The sequence below is a fragment of the Leuresthes tenuis genome, unplaced genomic scaffold (assembly GCF_036924035.1).
Source record: "Leuresthes tenuis unplaced genomic scaffold, fLeuTen1.0.hap1 SCAF_24, whole genome shotgun sequence".
Classification (NCBI taxonomy): Eukaryota; Metazoa; Chordata; class Actinopteri; order Atheriniformes; family Atherinopsidae; genus Leuresthes; species Leuresthes tenuis.
In genome coordinates, this window is record NW_027325378.1 from 5,364,882 (window position 1) to 5,384,971 (window position 20,090).

The following is a 20,090-nucleotide window of genomic DNA, read 5'->3' on the forward strand; positions in this document are numbered from 1 at the left end:
CTTCCATTTCAACCAAGAGATCAACATTCATGTTTTTTTTTAATTAAATATCTTAATAACTATTGGTCACACTGTCATAAATTACTATTATTGCTCATAACTTCATGGTTTCCAGAGGATAAATCTTATGTAGTGCTCTAGTGAGAAGTCGTGAAATTTTTTTTTCACATATTTACTCCGTAAGAAGAGGAATTGAATTATCTATTAACTTTTCATTTAGCACCCTCACCTGTTAAATATTGATCCAGTCCTTTGGATTGTGACTAAATCCATCCAGAACACATTTCCAGGGGTACTTTTTTGGTGCTTGTTAGCAAGAGTTAGCATGCTAACAGTCTAAAGTAAAATGATGACCGTGTAAAAGCACTGCAGTGAGTATTTAAAGATATTATAGATATCTAATTTAGCACAAACCGACACATGAACAAGCTGCCCTGCTGGTTGACTCAGATGAATGACCAACATGGCAGATCATTTTGTGATCATTTATCAGTTTTCTTTTGTAATTCCAGGAGGTAGACACGGTAATTATGACTGATAGAGCCACAACGGCCACTGTTTGACAAACCATAATTTTTTTTTCACCCTAAAGGTTTCGATGTCTTTCTCCTCTTTGTCTGTTCAGGATGAGAAGGCAGAAGGTTTCGTCAGTCTTCCAGAGTTTAAGATCGACCGTGCCAGTGAATGCCGAAAGAAGTAGTAAGTGCCTGAAGAAAACAGGTCTATTGCATATTTATGTGTTATTTCCTTCATGTGCAGTTCACGTGCTCTTGAATGTGTGAAGGTGTGCTGGCAAAAATAACTCCCTCTGTCTCTCTAGTGCTTTCAAAGCGTGTCACCCCAAGGTCAAGAGTTTCTACTTTGCAGCAGATGGAGTGGATGACATGAACAGGTAATACAGCAAGTGCTCAGTGTGGATGATGGCTGTGCAGCAAGACAGAATCCCAACTGGGTCTGTTTAGCTCCCACAATACACAAAACAAATACGATTTTCATGCTGGATTAAAAAAAAAAACCTATTTCTATTTGGGAAGTGCTTTAAAAACAGGATTTGTAAGCCGTTTTCATGCAGGCTTATGCTTCAACTTACAAATATCAGTGGATGAATGTCAGTATAAAAGCTAAAATATTTAGTTAAAGCATAGAAAAGAGTTACTTTTACTTATTTAGAGACGGAGATATTAACAGAACTCATCGTTAAAGTACTGCTGTGAAAATAAGACATTTAATAACCTTGAATGAGTCTCAATAAAAATAGACTTCTAATCAGCTCACCTGCTCATCTTTCTCATCATTTAATTTGCATATATAGTATTTATTTATGTATTGTAAACCTAATATTCTGTTTGGGAACACCCAGTCTCTCTGTAAAAGCTTTATAATAGTCTTAATGTTTTTTCATTGTATGTCATTTCTTCATTCCTATAGTAGTTCATATGACACATAACCCCTGAAAGAATTCCTTATTTTATGCGCTAACTATACTGCAGCTATTTTTTTTCATTTGAGGGGCTCCATTTGCTTACCTTTTCACATATTTGCAATGAATATGTAAATAAGACAATGATCAAAATAGTCCTGAGATCATCCCTTGTGCTGTACAAGATAGTTTGATCTGTGGGGCCACAAACAAGCTCTGACACAGCTGATTATTAGCTTGTTTCTTTCTCATGGTAGGTGGCTCAGTCGTCTCAACATGGCAGCCGTGGGCTACGCAGAACGAGAGAGAATGCGCCAAGAGCAAGGTGAGTTGATGAAGGATTCTTCTGCAGATGGCCGCTGCAGGATGGTGTCTCGAACCTCTAAAAGCAATGACACTGCTATTATTATTGAACCTACATTTACTTTCTAGCATGGCCACCCGAAGAGTCTCTTGAACGCCTCAATCGGTATTGTCTTGCAGAAAATTGTGTTTTCTGACTGTTTCAGTATGCTCATTTAAATTCCAGCCAATAACGATCTAAATGTTTCAATATATTCTGATTTCAAACTTGACATAATAAATCATTAGACACTTTGGGATATGCACTGATAATAAGAAAGCTTACAACCTGCAGAAAGGTTACAGCCTGACATTATTTCTGAGATGCATTGATACTGTCCTGCCCAATGTTTTTTACACATTAAGATCTTTGAAAAGAAAATGCTGAGCTCCTTTACGTAACGAGCGATTCAGAACCTCAGATTTTTATATTTTCATGAAGGGATGATTTCAGTAAAAAATAAAAGCAATAAATCAAAAGAAGACTGGTGGACTTGTTTCCTTGGACACTGCCTTGTTCGTTATCCAGCTCTGTTCTCTATGTCCTATATTTATTTGTTATGGATGTATTGATGTATAATGAGTTCGTTGGACCATGGAGGGATGAATAGATGAATGGATGGATTGTGAGATGGTTGAGTCATGGATGGATGGATGGATAAAGCATGTGATGATAAATAGATGGAAAGAACATTATGTAGAATTATGAATTGATATTAGGAATGTAGGTGGATGGATGGATGGGGGATGGGTGGATGATGTTAGGATGGATTGAATCATGGATGAATCATTGGATGATCAATAAAAGGATGAATGATGGGTGAATGGATTGTAGAGTCTATGGTTAAATTGTAGGCTGGTTAGACCATGGATGGATGGAGCATGCATAGCTATAAATATTATGAAAAAGGTGGATTGATGAGCGTTACGAAGATGAATGGATGGATGGACCATACAAGAAGATACTGTAGATGTATGGATTATGGGTGAGTCTTTGGACGTACAGACAGTGGGGTGGTTGGAGCATAGATAGATAGATGGTTATTAAGTAGATAGATGGTGTGATGAATGGAGCATGCAGGGATATGTAGACGGGTAGATAAACATATAAACTGGTGAATATAGAAGGAAAGTAGGTTGATGGATAGTTGAGCACATGGATGGGTGTTGGATGGATGAATGATAGATCGGTGAATAGATGACTGAATACACTGATGATAGATCGTGTATAGATGGATGAATTGGTGGATGTACATTATTGGCTCAATAGATAAACATGTGTTTATCACAGATTACTGGAGTGAGAGTGAACATGAAGATGACACCACCTCCAGCCCCAAACAAGACAGTCCCCCACCTCCATATGATACCTACCCAAGGCCTCCATCAGTGAGTCACACACACACAGCAGCGCTACAACACGTGCAAATTACACATTGTACTCCAAGACAAAAATCCAAGTCAGTGCTCCCCTATAGCCCATCATCAGGTGGAGTTACTGTCAATTAAGCCGTCAGGGAGTCGTGGGGATATATTTGGTGTAATTGTTGCTATAATTGAACTTGGATCTGGTTGCTCTACATAACGAGTCTAGTCTTGCGGCATGTTTTTTTCTTTATTAATCTTATGCGTAGAGTCATTGGTGTTTCTGCAAACATTCAAACACTCTTCTCTTTTGTCCTGTCCAATCGTTGCCCTTCTTTCCAAATCATCTGGGTCTCTCACCATATTAAATACTTCCAATGAAGAGCATCATTACGGTTGACAGAGACAAAGCAATCGATTGACATATGCCACACGTTTTGTAAATCTTCCCTCAATGCTAGATGAGTGCCTACTTGGAAGGCCGGACCCGCCTGTCTTCCACCGAGACGTCTCGCTCTCGCTCTTCCCAGGAGGACTTCCTGTGTAGCGAGCCTCCAGCGGTGGCTGCAGAGCCGCAGTACCACCCTGGTCCTCTGGGGGGCGGCACCACACACAGTGGGAGAAAACCAGGGGGCAGCAGCAGCAGTGATATGCAGTACAGATGTGATCCTGTAGAGGTGTGTGACAATGTTTAACACTAAATCCGATTTTAGAAGATTGAGCCAAAAATGCAAGTTTTGATTTGACTTTCAAGATGTGGGGGAAAAAAATTAGACTTGGTTTAAGCAGCTGGGAGACATAAACAATGATCGTACTCAAAAAATACGATACCAGTGGAAATTTCATGTCTAGTTTTCACCCAATAGCTCCTCTTGTTGTGAGTGTTCAGTTATTGCATCAGTTATTAGACAGTTCATCCCGAACGATAACTTGTTTTTAAGTGCCCTTATCTGCTATTCCAGAATCTCATGCAAGAAAACTATACAATTTTAATGAAATACAAACATCAAAATGAGGGGAGTGCAGGGGGCAGCAGCAGCAGATTTTAGATCCCCCGTGGATCTAAACAACCATCTTTCCTCTTTCATTTTCCTTCTTTGCAGCCAAACCAATTCCAACAATTCCAAACCTGGATACATAGCTGTGTGATTTAGCAGCTGTTTACAAGGGAAAAACATAACGGGCACATGATGGATGAATTAATCAGTTTTCTTAAGCTTTTGCTTTCAAGACACTTTCAGACCAAATGTAACATTTTCTTACAATAAGCCAAAAATAAGAATTCTTAATTATATTCATTCTACTATAAAGGGCTAATTATCACATATGAATCATTTTAATGTCTGTGTTCCAAGTATTTACTGTTGTGTATTGTGGAGTATAATGAAAATTTCCACCTGAAGGGTTTTTTTAATTATTATTCTGTCTTGTGATAGAAATTTGTGGTTAGATAGATGACGGGGAGTTACATCTCATCCCAGATCAGGCTGAAAACAGTCTACAACAATCCTGAAAAACACTTCAGAATCACACCAATCTTTTTCTGTTTCTGGTTCTTATAGTACCGCTCCAGTCCTGCAGGCGGCAGCAGTGAGACAGGGTCCCCGGGCCGTTCCTCGTCCTCTCAGAGACGCTCTTGGCAGGACCTGATAGAGACACCTTTGACTGAGGCGGGACTGCACTACCTGCAAACTGGACCACTTGGTAATGCACCGATTAATCAGAACTTTACGACTTTATCAGTAACTAAGACATATTTTTCATGAACTGTTTGAATTTATACTCAAATAGAATCTGGAACACTTGGTTTGTTGTTAGTGACTCTTACAGTAAGTTCTCATTTGTTCCTACCTGTCCTGTTAATATTTGATAAGAGAGTTGTGAATTTGCCTTTCTGTACAGTTGGAGTTGTTCTCCACCACATGTATAAAAATAGATGAAATGATGTTGTCCCCCCATAAATGAAGCCATTATCCTCTCTATCGCTCACTTGTGACTGATTGCAGTATATAAGGGATGCATGTAGCATCTTGGGGGATGTTAAAGGACTTGGGTCACGCCCACTGACTGACAAAGACACCTGAGATTCGATGTCCCCGAACACAGAAAACTCATCTAAAATGGGACAATCGACTTACCAGCAGATTTAGGAAGAAACCAACCAGTGTTTTCTTCTTAAAAGCTTCCAAAAAGTGGCATTATTTTGGCAAACCGTAGACTACATATAGTATTCAGCATCTGCCATTTATAGTACTGCAAAGTTTTTGTTTGGCTGTGTTTTACCTGCACAACAAAGATGACTCTAAGTAGGGTTAGGGATAGTTTCCTGTGATTCCACTTAGTATTTTCACTTCAAATGGTCATCCTGTCTTTAAAATTGGCCATTGATCATCGGGCGCTGTGGCCATCGAGGAACTGCAGTATATGCACTTGTTGGCAAGTTGGCTTCATCTTCAGGTCCCTGCTTGATCTTGCACCATTTTAATTTCTTATGCAAATAGTTTATGGACTATTTAAGGGAGTTTTTTTGCTTAATTGTGGAAGTGAATTAACTGTAATAAAGTAATGGTTAAAACTTAACTGACCTAATTTGCTGTACTTAGGGTATGCCATATTTAATAAGATTCGTTATGAAGTATCAGTGCAGTGTTGATGTGAACTTTTTTTCACTTAGATTAATTGCTGCTTTAGTCAAATTACCACAAAGTAAGAAAATAAACAAGTTAAAAATCAAAATTACATCAGTCTAACTTATTAATCTGACAAAGTCACATTACTGTGGAGCATCCACAGAGGACAGTTTCCACAGTTTTGACTGGAACTTATTTGTGCTGAGGAAATAGTCCCCATCTGATTATTGGTGAATAAATGTTACACTTTCATTGTTCAAGTGACGTTGAGTGTGTGTGTTTCATGTATTTTTATTGCTACAATGTCAAGTCAGTGTGTTTTTTGTTTCCTATGGCAGAATTCCATTAAAAACATCTTAAAATCTTCATATATTTATTTGATTATAATGAACCATCATAATTCTCTGTGTTTGTCTTGCTATATTGATAATTAAATCAAGTAGTCAGTATGGCTCTGAATCTTCTCTCACAGAGGACGCTGTCTTTGCGGAGCCGGGTCTGGGTGGTTTCTCGATGACGGCCGGAGCCGTTTACACTCTTCCTCCGCAGAGGAACGCCCCGTTGCCCATGGCAATGCAGAGGCTGATCCCTATGGCAACCCAAGGAGGGAAACCCCGCAGCTTCACGCTGCCACGAGACAGCAACCTACACACACTCCTCGTGCCACCTGCGAAAGAGGAACAGCAAACGCACAACGGTGGGTTTTCGTCAGGTGAATACTTTTAGTGTGAGTCACCCGCAGGAGAGCAGAGAGCTCAGTGCTAATCCTTCCACATTTATGAAATCAGAAAACATTTATACATATGAAGTGCTTGGAAAAAGTTTTAGGAAGGAATACTTAGACAAAAAAACATGGACGCTGGCAAGCAGAGAAGTTGAGTTAAAAGAAGAAAAGGAACATTTTTGTCAATATTTACATCGATCAGCCACAGTTTTTAAACCAATAGCAAGTAAAGTGAATATTATTGATCACCTGTTGACAATTTTTTGCTTGGAAACCTCATGCCCCGGATTCATGTGGATGTTTTTTTGCACCAACAGATCTTTATTGGCAGAATAATATCAAACCAGTAGTTTTAATGATTGGACAGTGGTTCCTAATATAAGGCATAAAAATGTTAAATATTTAGATCTGTTTAATAGATAAGCAGTGAAACTGGTCATTTGAAAGTGTAAACTGTTGAATAGCAAAGACAAACGGATAAAACATCTTTAGTACAGTTAAAATGTTGAAAAATTTGCATGAATTGGATTGATAATGAGTCATATGCAGCTGATTAAAGACTTTACCAACCCACATGAAATTAATTAAAATTAATTAATAAAATTACCAACCTACAGTGGCAACTTTAAAGGACGTATTTTATTCTAACGCCTTTGAACACTCAATCAGTGTCTCACTGTGACACTTGACATTTGAAGGCTCAATAAATAACACAGTAAGTTTCAGGTTTGGTTTAGTAGTTCCACTCATTTCCCTCCTATTTGCTACTTTGACTCCATACTTTTTAACTGGTTGACTGCGCTATGTTCTGTGTTCTCTTTTTCTTTATTATATTTGTCTATCAGAAAATCTATTCAAATAATGCAAGTAGCAACCCACGCTCAGTTTCTGAGTTTCGGACCACATATTTGTCTGAAGTTACTACTGTCTTTGCAGCAGATTTCTACGTCACACTCCCAAATAGAAAAGTTCAAATCATGCTGCATTTGCTGTGCCTCAGAAGTGGGAAATCAAAGCTGTTTGTCTCACTTCTAAAAGAAATGAGGTAGTAATGATTTGTCCGGTCTTTGTCTGTTGTGTTGTGGAATTATGGGAATACAACTTCTAATAGGCCTTTATATCGCTTTATCGCTGTGAGGAGCTGGAAATTCAGATTTCCTATTTTTGGGACGCATTTGTGGGAATGAGTGGACGATCAGCGGCTCTCCACCATTTCTTGAATAAATTTGTTGACTTCAGAAAAAAAGTAGCTCATATAAATGGCAAGATTTTCTTTGTTGTCGGATCGCTGTATTATTAACTCTGAGCGGCTTGTGATGGAAAGCTTTGAAGTCGTGGTGTTTTCACTCTGCGCATCTTAGATGAAGGGTGGGGGGGCAGACTTAGTCAGTTTCTCTTCACACTTTCTATCTCAACTCTCTTCAGTTTACTCAGGAAACTGTTGCTTCTTCACTACGCCCACCGTCATGTTTGTTACATGTCTTTTATTCATTTTTATTTAGCCGACTTACTCAACACTCATCCCTCTCCTTCAAAGTTTCAAACACATTAGGTAATCAGTCCGATACTGTGACGTCTCCGCCAGCCTCACAAATCACGCCTTTGGAGCACTCGCACGTTGCGACTGACCCGCCAATTTGCCTCGGATCTGGGCCATTTTGTGCCGTGAACTAGGTTTAAGGTACAGTTCTTAACATCAGCCTCTAAAATCTTCAACAAAGCTCAGAGGAACAAACCACCAGTGAAGCCCAGGGTTTCGGTTCTCTGGTGCTGTGGTTGATCAAGCTGGGTCAGTTTAACACCGACTCGCAATGCCATTGTACTTAACGTCAGATTAGCACCAATTTAAGTGATAAGTATTAAACTACAGAAGAGGGAAATATATCATATATATTAGTACTGAGGGGGAATATAAATGCAATTTGAAGATATAATTTTCCAGTAAAGTATTGCAGTGTGTGGCCTGAGCTCAGTTTGTTGTGTTTGCTTGTGTGAGCTCTCAGACTTTTACTGTCTGCTCTGTCAGGTAATTATGTGCTTCAAGGTTGATCGAGTGCTAGAGTTCTCAACAAAGGCAGACCTTACAAATGCAAGCGGTGGAGTGGAGTGAGTGTGTCACTCCACGCCCTAAAAAACAGCTCAACAGAGGTGTAAATTGATGGAAGGGCAGTGCTGGTTCTCTGTGGTATTTCGACCAAAGTATCTAACTGACGTTAATTAGAGAAATTGCATTTATTGCTTAAATGCTTGTGTGAATGCTGAAAGCTGAATCAATGCACCTAAATCAGCTGGAAAATGTTTAAAGTGCTCGTCTTGAATTTTTGGTTTTACACCGTGCTTATTTGTGGACGTCACTAACCAGCATGTACACTCGTGGACAAAATTGTTGGTATCCCTCAGTTAAAGAAAGAAAAAAACACAATTCTCACTGAAAGCACTTGAAACCTACAAAAGTAAAAATAAATAAAAATTCCTTGAAAATTACATAATATAAATCAGCCATTACTTTTGAAATGTTGATTAACATAATTATTTAAAAAAAAAACTAATGAAATAGGGCTGGACAAAAATGATGGTACCTCTATAAAAGATTGAAAACTATTTGACCAGAGTGACATGATTAACTCAGGTGTGTCCTTTAATTGACATCACAGGTGTTTCCAAACTCATAATTAATCAGTCTGCCTATTTAAAGGGAGACAAGTAGTCACTCTGCTGTTTGGTGAAAAGGTGTGTACCACACTGAACATGGACAACAGAAAGCGGAGGAGAGAATTGTCCCAGGACATCCGAAAAAAAATTATAGACAAACACCTTAAAGGTGCAGGCTATAAGAACATCTCTAAACAGCTTGAAGTTCCTGTGACAACAGTGGCTCATATTATTCAGAAGTTCAAGACCCACGGGACAGTAGCCAACCTCTCTGGATGTGGCCGCAAGAGGAAAATTGATGACAGATTGAAGAGACAGATCGTTCGAATTGTATCCAAAGAGCCCAGGACAACCTCCAAAGAAATTAAAGGTGAACTCCAAGGCCAAGGTACATCAGTGTCAGATCGCACCATTCGTCGTTGTTTGAGCCAAAGTGGACTTCATGGGAGACGACCAAGGAGGACACCACTGCTGAAAAAAAATCATAAAAAAGCGAGACTGGAATTTGCAAAAATGCATGTTGACGAGCCACAAAGCTTCTAGGAGAATGTCCTTTGGACAGATGAGACCAAACTGGAGCTTTTTGGTAAGGCACATCAACTCTATGTTCATAGACTCAAAAACCAAGCATACGAAGAAAAGAACACTGTCCCTACGGGGAAACATGGAGGAGGCTCAGCAATGTTTTGGGGCTGCTTTGCTGCATCTGGCACAGGGTGTCTTGAATGTGTGCAAGGTAAAATGAAATCTGACAACTATCAAGGCATTCTGGAGAGAAATGTGCTGCCTAGTGTCAGAAAGCTTGGTCTCAGTCGCAGGTCATGGGTCTTTCAACAGGACAACGATCCAAAACACACACCCAAAAACACCCAAGAATGGCTGAGAGAAAAGCGTTGGACTATTCTAAAGTGGCCTTCCATGAGCCCAGATCTGAATGGTAAATGGACTTGTACTTGTATAGTGCTTTTCTAGTCTAACTGACCACTCAAAGTGAGTCACTACATGCCACATTCACCCCACTCACACTCATACAGCACGTCTTAAGATACACATAACTATGTGCTTTCTAATCATTCACACACATTCATACCCCCAATGATACACTGGGGGGGCAACATGGGGTTCAGTGTCTTGCCCAAGGACGCTTCGACATGTATCTTGGGGAAGCTTTTTCCATCATCCACTGAGCTCATAGTTGTTGAAACACTATTTCTGCACATCGTTTCTTCCGTATGAGTCCAACTACAGACAGAGGCGGGGGGTCAAATGTGTCTCACAATGAGTGACAGCCACCAGAAACGGAAAAAAGACGTCACCCGATGTGCCAGATATGAAAATGCTCTCAGGCAAACACATATCCATTTAAGTCATTCATCATCAGTGTCTATTAACACACACTGCAGTCAAACCCTGATTTAATGAGGCTAATGAGACCACAGCACACTGGTTGTCAAGGTGAGGCCTGCAGCGTGCAAGAAGAAAATAGCCAGGTTAAAACAGTAAATAAGGCCGATTTATGTAATCAGGCGATGTATGTTGGATCTGTTAGAGAATAGATTGAACAATGAATACTGAAGTGGAGGAGGATATAAAACTGCCATAGTGGAGAACATCCCTGAGGCTGACAAGGAGGAAGACGGGAGACTTTTTATCATCATTAGTAATCTCTCTGTGACTAATACAGGCCTTTACGCTGTATGGTAGACATGGATCTGAAATATAACGCAGTCCGGTCAGCTCCTCTGCCTCCCGCTTCAAACCTTGTGAGTGATGTGAGTAGGAGAGTTGAAATCACAATTTAATGTGCAGCTCTCTGTTTCCCTCCGCCTGTTTGAAGGTGGCAGTGAAGGTGCGTCCCTCGGCGACCTGTTTCGTGCGTGCGAGCAGGGAGGAGTCTGTCCTCTGGGGCGGGGATCGGAGGGAAAAGGCCAGTCTGAGTTCAGGCAGTCGTTCCTCCGACGGGCCGCCGACCCTCAGCTCAACGAGCGCCTGCACCGCCTCCGCATACTGACCTCCACGCTGAAGGTTGGTTCACATGCACATTCACACATGGTCATGTGCAGGGAGTTTCTATAGGGCCACAAAAAAACATGCACGTTTCAAGTTTGTCAATGAGGTTTCCGTCCTTTTGATTTGTCTGAGCTGCTCAGCTGTAACTGCAGCAGGCTTGTCAAACTACAGCCTTACTGTATTCACAGATCTGTTCACTTAAGGCCAGTTCCCGGTTTCATTGCTGTGGACTGATTTCGCACATGCAGTTTTAGTGGGAGCTTCACAGCAGCTTCACAACAGCAGGAAGAACTAACAAGCTGTTGGAGCAAAAGAAAAGCTGAAATAAGTATGATGGAGATAGAAAAAGGTGAGAATAACTGTGAAGCCCCTCCTTAAAACAGGCTGTACTTGTGTTCAAGTTGTTCAGTCATTGTTTTAGTTTTTATGCCTGTCTTTCCTGGGCTGCACCCTACGCCAATGAAATTTATATCTCCTCGACCAACTTGTGTCCTACAGGACACAGATATGGAAAGCATGAATTGGCTCTTCGTTTTTTTTAAATAAGAAGTTTCTTATCCTTAAATACTCATTTTTAGTTTTAGTTTAGTTTTTAGGAGATTTTTATGTTTTAATAAGTAAGAAATATCAAAGCCTAGCATTTTACTAGTTTATCAAATAATATTTTACTTTCCTTGAGTTTGATATATCCCAGTTAGGAATCAGTCCGTTATGTTTTAGTGTGAGATGTCTTTACCCTTTAAGGGGTGACCTTTAACGTAGTTTACTACCTTTATGACTGACGTCAGCTTGTCTCAGATGTCATTAACCCTTTTATGTACTCACAAAGTGGCATAACAAATGCTCACTTTTAGAATTACGTACCTAAACCAAGTGGTAGAGATGCTCAGACAGGCTTACTTCCACAAACTTTTAATAAGTTGCTTTATAATCACTTGAAAATGTGCTCCACTCAATGTTAGTGCAAGACAGTAAAGGGTGAAATGCCAGGCTGCAGGCACAGCACACCTGCAAAGTTTAGACAGCACAGCTCACAAGCACCGAGTGCTGCCCTTCTGCGAGCTTCCAAAAGCTGCCCAATCAGAGCAAAGTGGGTTTAAAGACGGGGGGTCTTAAAGAGACAGGAGCTAAAGCAGCTTGTCTCAGACCGTAAATTAGTTGAGAACTCTGAATCGTGTATAGATTCTCCAGTGCAGTTCCAGTATTAAAGAATTAAACCAGGAAGTGAGCCTTAAGGGTCACCAAACAACATTATAGGGTGCACTTTAAACAGCTGTCATTTGGAATGACATTTCCAACCAACTCTTGTAGTTAATGTTAGCTTAATTAGCTAACTAGTTAATAGCGGAAACCTTTTTTGTGGTAAAAGTTGTCATTATAAATGCCAAAATTAATGGTCAGCCACTAATTGGTGGTGAGGAGTTGGTGCTGAGCAAAGTTTTTTTTTCAGTAAATGTTGAGCATGGGGCTTTTAGTAGAGGTCAGTTTTACCAAACTTTATTTATGTTATCTTCTATCTTTCTTTTGTAATAAACAGCTCTACAATAAATGCAATTTTACGTCTTATCTTACTGGTCAGAATCCTCTACAACCTTTTGCTTTATCTGTTTTTTCTCCACTTTATCCACAAAGCCATCCAACAGCAAAACTACTGATAGCGCTGACTTTGCTGTGATAGCAAATGCTGCTTCTTAAGACTGATTGTCTTGTTATTTTCTGCTCAAATTAATGACTTTTGTTATCTAGGCTGTACCAAGAGAACAGCTCTTATCTTTAAATTGTTATTACTGATCCATTGGTTCACAGTAGTCACATTTACACATGAATGCTCCTCACATTGAGGTGGGTCCTTGAAAATGGTTCTCCTAACTGCTCTAATCATGAAAATGTGTATTTCAACAAACACAGGATGGAATTGTTTGTCCTGTTAGTTTTTATATCTCCGTCATGTGTCTTGCTGTGTCTCCTCAGTGTGGTTTGAGTTTTCATTTGTCCAGCAGCCGTCTGTGGCCTCACACAGGCTCTTTTGTTGTGGCTGTTTTTGTGTCTCTGGAGTCTGTTTCTTTGTTGCTTCCTCTGTGAAGGTGGCGGGGGCAGGTGGCCAGGGGTTTTGTCACTTGTTGCAGTAGCTTTTCTTTTTGTTTTTTTCAAAAAAAAGATCTATGGCTTTGGCTGTTTGAGTTGAGCTTCCATGTTTGTTCTGGTGTCTGTCATACCAAGCTTTGGGGAGAGTTTGGTTGAAAGTCTCTTCAGTACGCATTAAAGTGATGCTGGTAGACACAACAAGGGATCAGGCTGGCTGCAGTGGTTGCTGTGGTAACAGCAAAGGCAGGCATATGCTCTGTATTTTCTTTTGTATCAGAACAACAGGATGCAATCTAGATGAGAATTGGAGATAGAAGAATTTATCAGTTGTAGTGTGATTGAAGTGATCCATCATCAGTCTGATCATGTGAATTTTGATTACAAAGTTAAACATTGCTTCTCATCCCTTTTATCATTAAAGTACCACAAAGTCCGAATTGTTCCTGTGCCAAGTTTTCTTTATTTATTCATTTGGCCTCTTTTGGATGTACATGGACACTTAGTGCTGGAGACAAGAAAATTGAATTTTTCATAATAGTATCCTTAGTTTTTGATCCTTTAATAGGAAATGAATTACCTTGAAAGTAGCTTCCAGTTGCAACAAATAAAACATACGGGCTCCTTTGGCATAAGGAAAATACATTTACTCAAGGGTCAATACGTTCAAGACGTCTCTTTTGTGCTACTTTCTACTACTCGATACTGCATTTAAGTTTTCATTATTTAGATGATTTGCAAAGTGAAGTGCAATTATGTCGAATGTGAAATGCAATTATGTCAAATTTCAAACTAAAATGTCTGTAAGTAGATCCTTCTTTAATATTTCTGCAACCACTAGTATAACCCAGCAATTAGATATAATTATTATCATTATTAATTATATTAAACGGGTCTTTTATGTTGCGTACTACAACAGTCTATACTACAACAATTCAAGTACAAGGTACAAATCTCCCCAAATCTGAGTGTAACTGGATACGTGTCTGTCTTGCTTCCCGTCTGTCTGCGTTTTAAAAAGTAGTGGTAATAAATATTTAAAAAGTGACCCGCCCCTCCTTTGTTTCTGCATCCTCATAGGACAGGGAGGGCGAGCTAGCGCTGATTGACAGGCTGCTGGCCAATCCCCAGCTGTCGTCGGCAGAGTTCCAGGAGTGGAAGAGAGCCTATGAGGAGCTGTTCACTCAGGAGCCAAACCCGACCACCGAATCAGACCCCGGGCCGCCCCTCACCCCCTCCCTGTCTCACACACACTCCTACATCGAGACGCACGTCTGATGCACAGAAACTTAGATTGCTTGATTCTGAGTAGAGCCAAAATAAACTGCTGCTGATGTTTTCATGCATCTGGGCTGTGATCAGAGAAGTGAGCTTTGTAACAAGACATCAGATGCGTTGAGAGGGCAGAGCAGGACACGCTTTCAGCAGTGTAACAAGTGCAACATGAAAGCTTTCCGAGGAGCCTGTCGTGTCACATCAGTCCACGAGTTGATTGGTTGTGCCACGTCAGCTGACTTTAGACAGATGATGCTCTGATTCTTGAGTATTATATGTTAGCTTTTGTGCTCTGTACCTAAAATACTCTCCATGGAAACGTCATACAAAGAAGCAGTCATCACTTTCTGTGGATGATTTTCATCATCCCCACTGAGAGTGGGATCATAGAGGGTATATTTATTCATCCTGCTTGTTGTGCCATGTTTATACTGAGTGCACAGTGTCTCATAGACAGTCTAATAGCCAGCAAGTCACATGCGTTCTATTCTATAAAGCCTTATACTTGATGATATTATTATTTGCTGTACAGTGAGTGTTAAAGTTGACAACAATGAGCAAACGTATTTTTTAAACCTTCTTGGATCACTATCTATCTAGGTTTAGAGGCTTTTGTTTGTGCCAATTTGGTAGAATTACGTTCTGCGCTGGGCTGGTCCTGAAGCATGCAACTTCATGTTGAAATAGGAGCCATTTAAGGGAAAAATCCACCCTGAAATGATTTAGTACATTTTCAATAGGTAGTATAGGTGCATCTTGTATTTAAGTCAAAATTCTGATATTTAGTTTGTCCTACTTGAATATGCATACATTTTTGTCATATTTCCTAAAATGTTTGCAGTGTTCTGACTATGAAAAAGGACACAAACGATTAGTGAAAAAGATCACTTCTTCTCATTGCCCCCTGTTCTTCTAAGCTTTTTGGACGAATCCACCGTGTTACAGTTACAGTTACCGTGGCTACTCGGCAGCTTGTAAAAGAGCCAAGAGGCAGAGCTGAAGCACAACAGAGAGGGATGGGGAGGAGCCCACCAGTTGTATTCTAAACCGTTGTATACATGTTTTTTAAGTTCTGCTCTTATAAGCAAATTTCAGGAAGATACTTATATTACTGAATGTATTTAAATTTTTTTGTCTAAAAAAAAACAGGGAATGTTGCAGAATGGGGAAGTCCAGGCTGGTCGCCAAAAGGGAAAGTTGGGAGTTTATGTTAATGCGAACCACGGATATGTAAAATTTCAACGTGTCTCAACCAAAAGTGTCTATGCTCATTCCTAACACATCATAACAGATGCTTTGTCAGGAAGGAGCATGGTGTATCAGTATCCGTAGGAGTTGAATCCCTGTTTACAGTCTGAAACACACTATGGTCTCAATGAAGTCTGTTCAGTTCTATCTGGGATTGAAAACTTCCCCTCCCTGATCTAAAGGAAGGCAGACCTCTCCGATCAAATTATTGGATTGCTCCTGACAGCAAAGTGGAAAGATTGGAAATGTCAATCCTAGCTAAATGTTGTTGTGCAACTGTGTTCATCTTGAGCATGGTGCACTTCCAACAGTGAACAAGGATTTCATGCGTTTCGATTGCAGACGTTTTCATCACTCAGTGTGTGTTTTAAACAAAGCCATAACCTTTTACGAAACCAAATTTAATCATTGAACGACGAGAAATGATTTAAAGAAGGGAGTCTACAGGACTCAAATAACCCCCAAAACTAAGGTCGCAAAATGCGCAGTCCCATTTGCTGGATGCATTTGCCATAAATCTGACAAAACTGCAGTAGCTATGAACAACGAAGTCAGCGCAGATTAATTTATTCCATCACATTAACGCTCCACGTCTCGGTTACACCAAACTGTATCTGTTGTCATGTCGTTCCTGAAGTATTTTGTTACTGAGTTGGTTTCGTATGGGTGTTATTTCACCAACGCTATAAAATTTGACCATTACATAGATATGATATAGTACTAATACTCAATATAATCTAATGTGTATGCAGGCTGCAGTACTGAATAACACTGAGTGCTTAAAGATCCAATAAAGATCCTTAAATAAGACTGAAGGGCAAGACTGAACACTACAATCTGAGGTTTGCAGAAACATAAAATACTAAAGTTTTATTCCAATGACACAGCTGACAAAAACTGTTACAGAGCTTTACAGTCCTTCTCCCTGCTAACGTAAACTACAGTTAATGACAGTAACCTCTCATGCAAACATCACTGAACCGTGCCTAATGGGCTTCATTCGAGACGACACTTTGAATGTATTCAAAGCATCAGTTATTTTATTCATCATGAAAATATTAGAATATATCATGAGTGCATATATTTGTTTAAAACATTAAATAGTTTACTGGCATATATTTTGGGGGTAGATTTTGATATGATCAGACATGATTTTGTGCTGAGTTTGTAAAGCCTTCAGTTTTACATACTGCATTTGGATTTTTTAAAGATGGAAAAGGGTTTAATATACATTTTGGATTGCAGAACATTAGACCTATTAAACCTGTGATTTCACATTTCTGTGGTAACAGTTTTGAGAGCCGCATTTCAATGTTAAAGACGGTAGTTGTTGCTCTGTAAGCAAGTAATTCCCATATGAACAAACTGACGTCATGTCCACAGGCGCTGCAAAGATTAAATAACGCTCCCAACTTTACTGAATGTACTTTTTACTCATTAATAATTTAGTAAGGGTCTTAACTCACATAATAATTGTTGATTTCATGCCACAGATAGCTTTCAGACACCCTTCAGGGAGCTTTCTAAATCTGAGAGAGAAGCTCAGCTGACAGCACTGATGAATAATTCTGGCAGAGACAAATGCTAAAGGTTTTCTGAACGTGACCCCTCTCTAAATCACTTTAAAACTTCTTACTCAATCTTTTGCCTTTTATGTAATACACATATTACATTGTTGCTTATGAATTATGTAGTGCATTGCAACATTAGAAAACATTGTGTCTCTGTTATCAGCTTGTACTCCAGCTGTATCTCTGAAACAGGGTCTGTAGGCACACTGTATAATTCATGTAATTATAATGTGATTGATTACATTCCCATATGCCATGACAGCAGAAATATATCACAAACATAGTCAATAAGTCATTCATCTTCAACAAACTTTACTTCTTGCAGTGATCAACATGAAATCCTTTTTTAAAAAATTCAAGTTTGTATGAACGTAATTTAAAATAAATACTCATTTCTATTTCGTTTTTAGGCTTTTCGTGTTTTCTTTGGTTTTAAAGGTCTTCATTGGGCAACTTTTCCATAATACAGAGATCACTTAGATATGGAATGCAATTTTAATAGTGTAAAAGTTTCCAAGGGTGGATTTTTTCCTTAGAGATCATTTCGCTCTATTTCCTGCATGTGACATAGAACATGAGGAATATTTTGCATAGGAAATCAGATATGAGTATAATAAAAATATGACTTTATTTCTATGCTGCTGCCAAACGTTGTAATACTCAGACACTGCACAGAACTATAAAGCAATCATACATACAACTACACACACTAATAAACCCTCAGTTTGAATGCTCTCCATGCTGCTGCCCGTGGTTGGTTGTAGTAGCATGTCTTTGTTGTAGATAAAAACAATATTCCTTTCTGTTTTTGTGTTTGAAATCTCTAGATACAGTAGATCTCTATCTATAGAGTGGAAACTAAGTGTCTTGGATGATGGTCTCTAATTTTATCAGGGTGTTTTTGGGGCGGACTGTTGTTGAGTAAAGATTGTTTCATGTTAAATCTATAAATTATGGTTAAAAACAGTATTTATTTATGTGATCATTCCTTGTGTTCTGTTGGAAGATGAGGGTGGATAAATAAAGTTTTGGTCATTTGGATAAAGGTGTGTTGTGGTTTGTTATGATGAACATTGATATTAGCTGAGGGAGGCAGAAAAGAGATAATGACTAACCAAAACATGGCAGTGGTGAAATATTCAGATTCTTTGCCAAGTAAAAGGCCAAAAATTACGCTGTTAAAATCCTTTTTCACAATGTGATGTTTGAACTGGAGTACCCATTTCGTATCAAGCCAAAAAGGATCCATCCCAACATTTTGAGCAGGAGAAACAAAAGAAACCTAATTTCTGTTTCACACTGTGTTAAACTCACATCAAAAGTCTTGGACGAAACAGATTTGCACAGCCTGCTAATGATTTCCCTTAGCTGGAGGCACACGTCAGAACTAATGAGGAGGTCAGATGACCTAACGAGATCCATATCCACCACTGCTGTCAAGTTAAAAAACCATGACCTTTCCTTTCGTGCAGCTTTACCTACAGGCCTACAACTAAATGTAGGACGTTTAGCAGCATTACACAAACTTGGTGTTTCTGTTGATGGATACAAACAGTAGCACTCATTCTTATCAAAGAATACTAAATTAACAAATTGTTGAATTATCTGAATTGTAAACCATTCCTGAACTAATAGAGTTTGCCTTAATAGGTCTCGTTTGTGGATGTGATTAAAAAATAAGCCTTTTAACTCATGGATTTAAGATAATTTTAGATGATTATAACTTTATAATAATGAGCCAATAATACTAATGCCACAGTATTGGGCTGTGAGTAATGACATGGTTAAACAGTCCCCACTTTCACTTTTTGGGTTTTTTTCGGCCAGAAGGAGCTCATACAGCTTATTTTATGTTGTTATTATTTTGTACCTGTCGAAGTTTCCTTAGACAAGACTGTGATGTGTGAGTTTGTGTATGAAGAAGAGAGAATCAATACATAGGTTGAAATTACAATGTATAGACCAGTGATTCTCAAAGTGTGTGGCGCAAACCACCGGTGGGGTGCAAACGACCTGAGGGCAAAGTCATGCGGAGCTAATGGTTGGCCTCGGAATCACTTTCATGATGAAACAAAGACATTCACACCGGTGTCCCAGTCACATTAGCAACCTGCTCATTCGCGGCTGTCTGTAGCCTTTCAGAGAATGGAGAGAAATTTAACGCTTACAGAAAAGAGAAACGGGTGGTGCTTCTGAGACAAACGAGGCATGTGCTAACAATCGGCAACAAAATATGCCAAAAAGGAAATATGGTGAGGCCTTTCTTTCTCTTGGTTCCACGGTGAATGTGGTGGGAGATGAGGCGAGACCAGTATGTAGTTTATGTCTGAAAACTCAGGCAGCTGACAGTATGAGACCCAAACAAATTAAGAAGACACTTGGAGACATTACACCCCAGTTACATCAGCAAGCCGCTTGAGTTCTTTCAACAAAAACTTGGAAAATATCATCAGCAGGAAAGCACAGACTGATGAAGCGATGTAGTGACAAATGTCACAAAAAGTTTGCATAAATGCGCTTTGAGTGCCCATGTGGGAAAGTATGTAAGTACAGTCCATTTACCCTTTACTCTAAATGAAATGATACAGGGAACAGACACACACATTAGCATTTCTGTTTAATTAGCACTTGATAAAAATTGCATGAATATCAGAATTCATATAATCAATCGGAATGTTAAATAGTTCAAAAATCACATTACATTCCAATCATGTTCTGGCAGTAATATGTTTGTAAAAATGATTTGTACACACACATTATGTGAATATTTA

General features: G+C 39.3%; 1 protein-coding gene across 2 annotated transcripts in view; it reads left to right on the plus strand.

Annotated features, from left to right (window-relative positions):
* The window catches only part of cnksr2a (connector enhancer of kinase suppressor of Ras 2a), a 58,698-nt gene extending 40,345 nt beyond the window's left edge, over positions 1–18,353 (plus strand). For both annotated transcript variants that reach the window (XM_072378830.1, XM_072378831.1), the window contains 9 exons: positions 626–699; positions 821–892; positions 1,678–1,745; positions 3,054–3,151; positions 3,589–3,804; positions 4,690–4,831; positions 6,230–6,454; positions 10,971–11,158; positions 14,306–18,353. In XM_072378830.1, the coding sequence (XP_072234931.1) occupies positions 626–699; positions 821–892; positions 1,678–1,745; positions 3,054–3,151; positions 3,589–3,804; positions 4,690–4,831; positions 6,230–6,454; positions 10,971–11,158; positions 14,306–14,503 (1,281 nt within the window). In that variant the 3' untranslated portion in view covers positions 14,504–18,353. The remainder of the gene's footprint in view (positions 1–625; positions 700–820; positions 893–1,677; positions 1,746–3,053; positions 3,152–3,588; positions 3,805–4,689; positions 4,832–6,229; positions 6,455–10,970; positions 11,159–14,305) is intronic.
* The last annotated feature ends 1,737 nt before the right edge of the window (positions 18,354–20,090 follow it).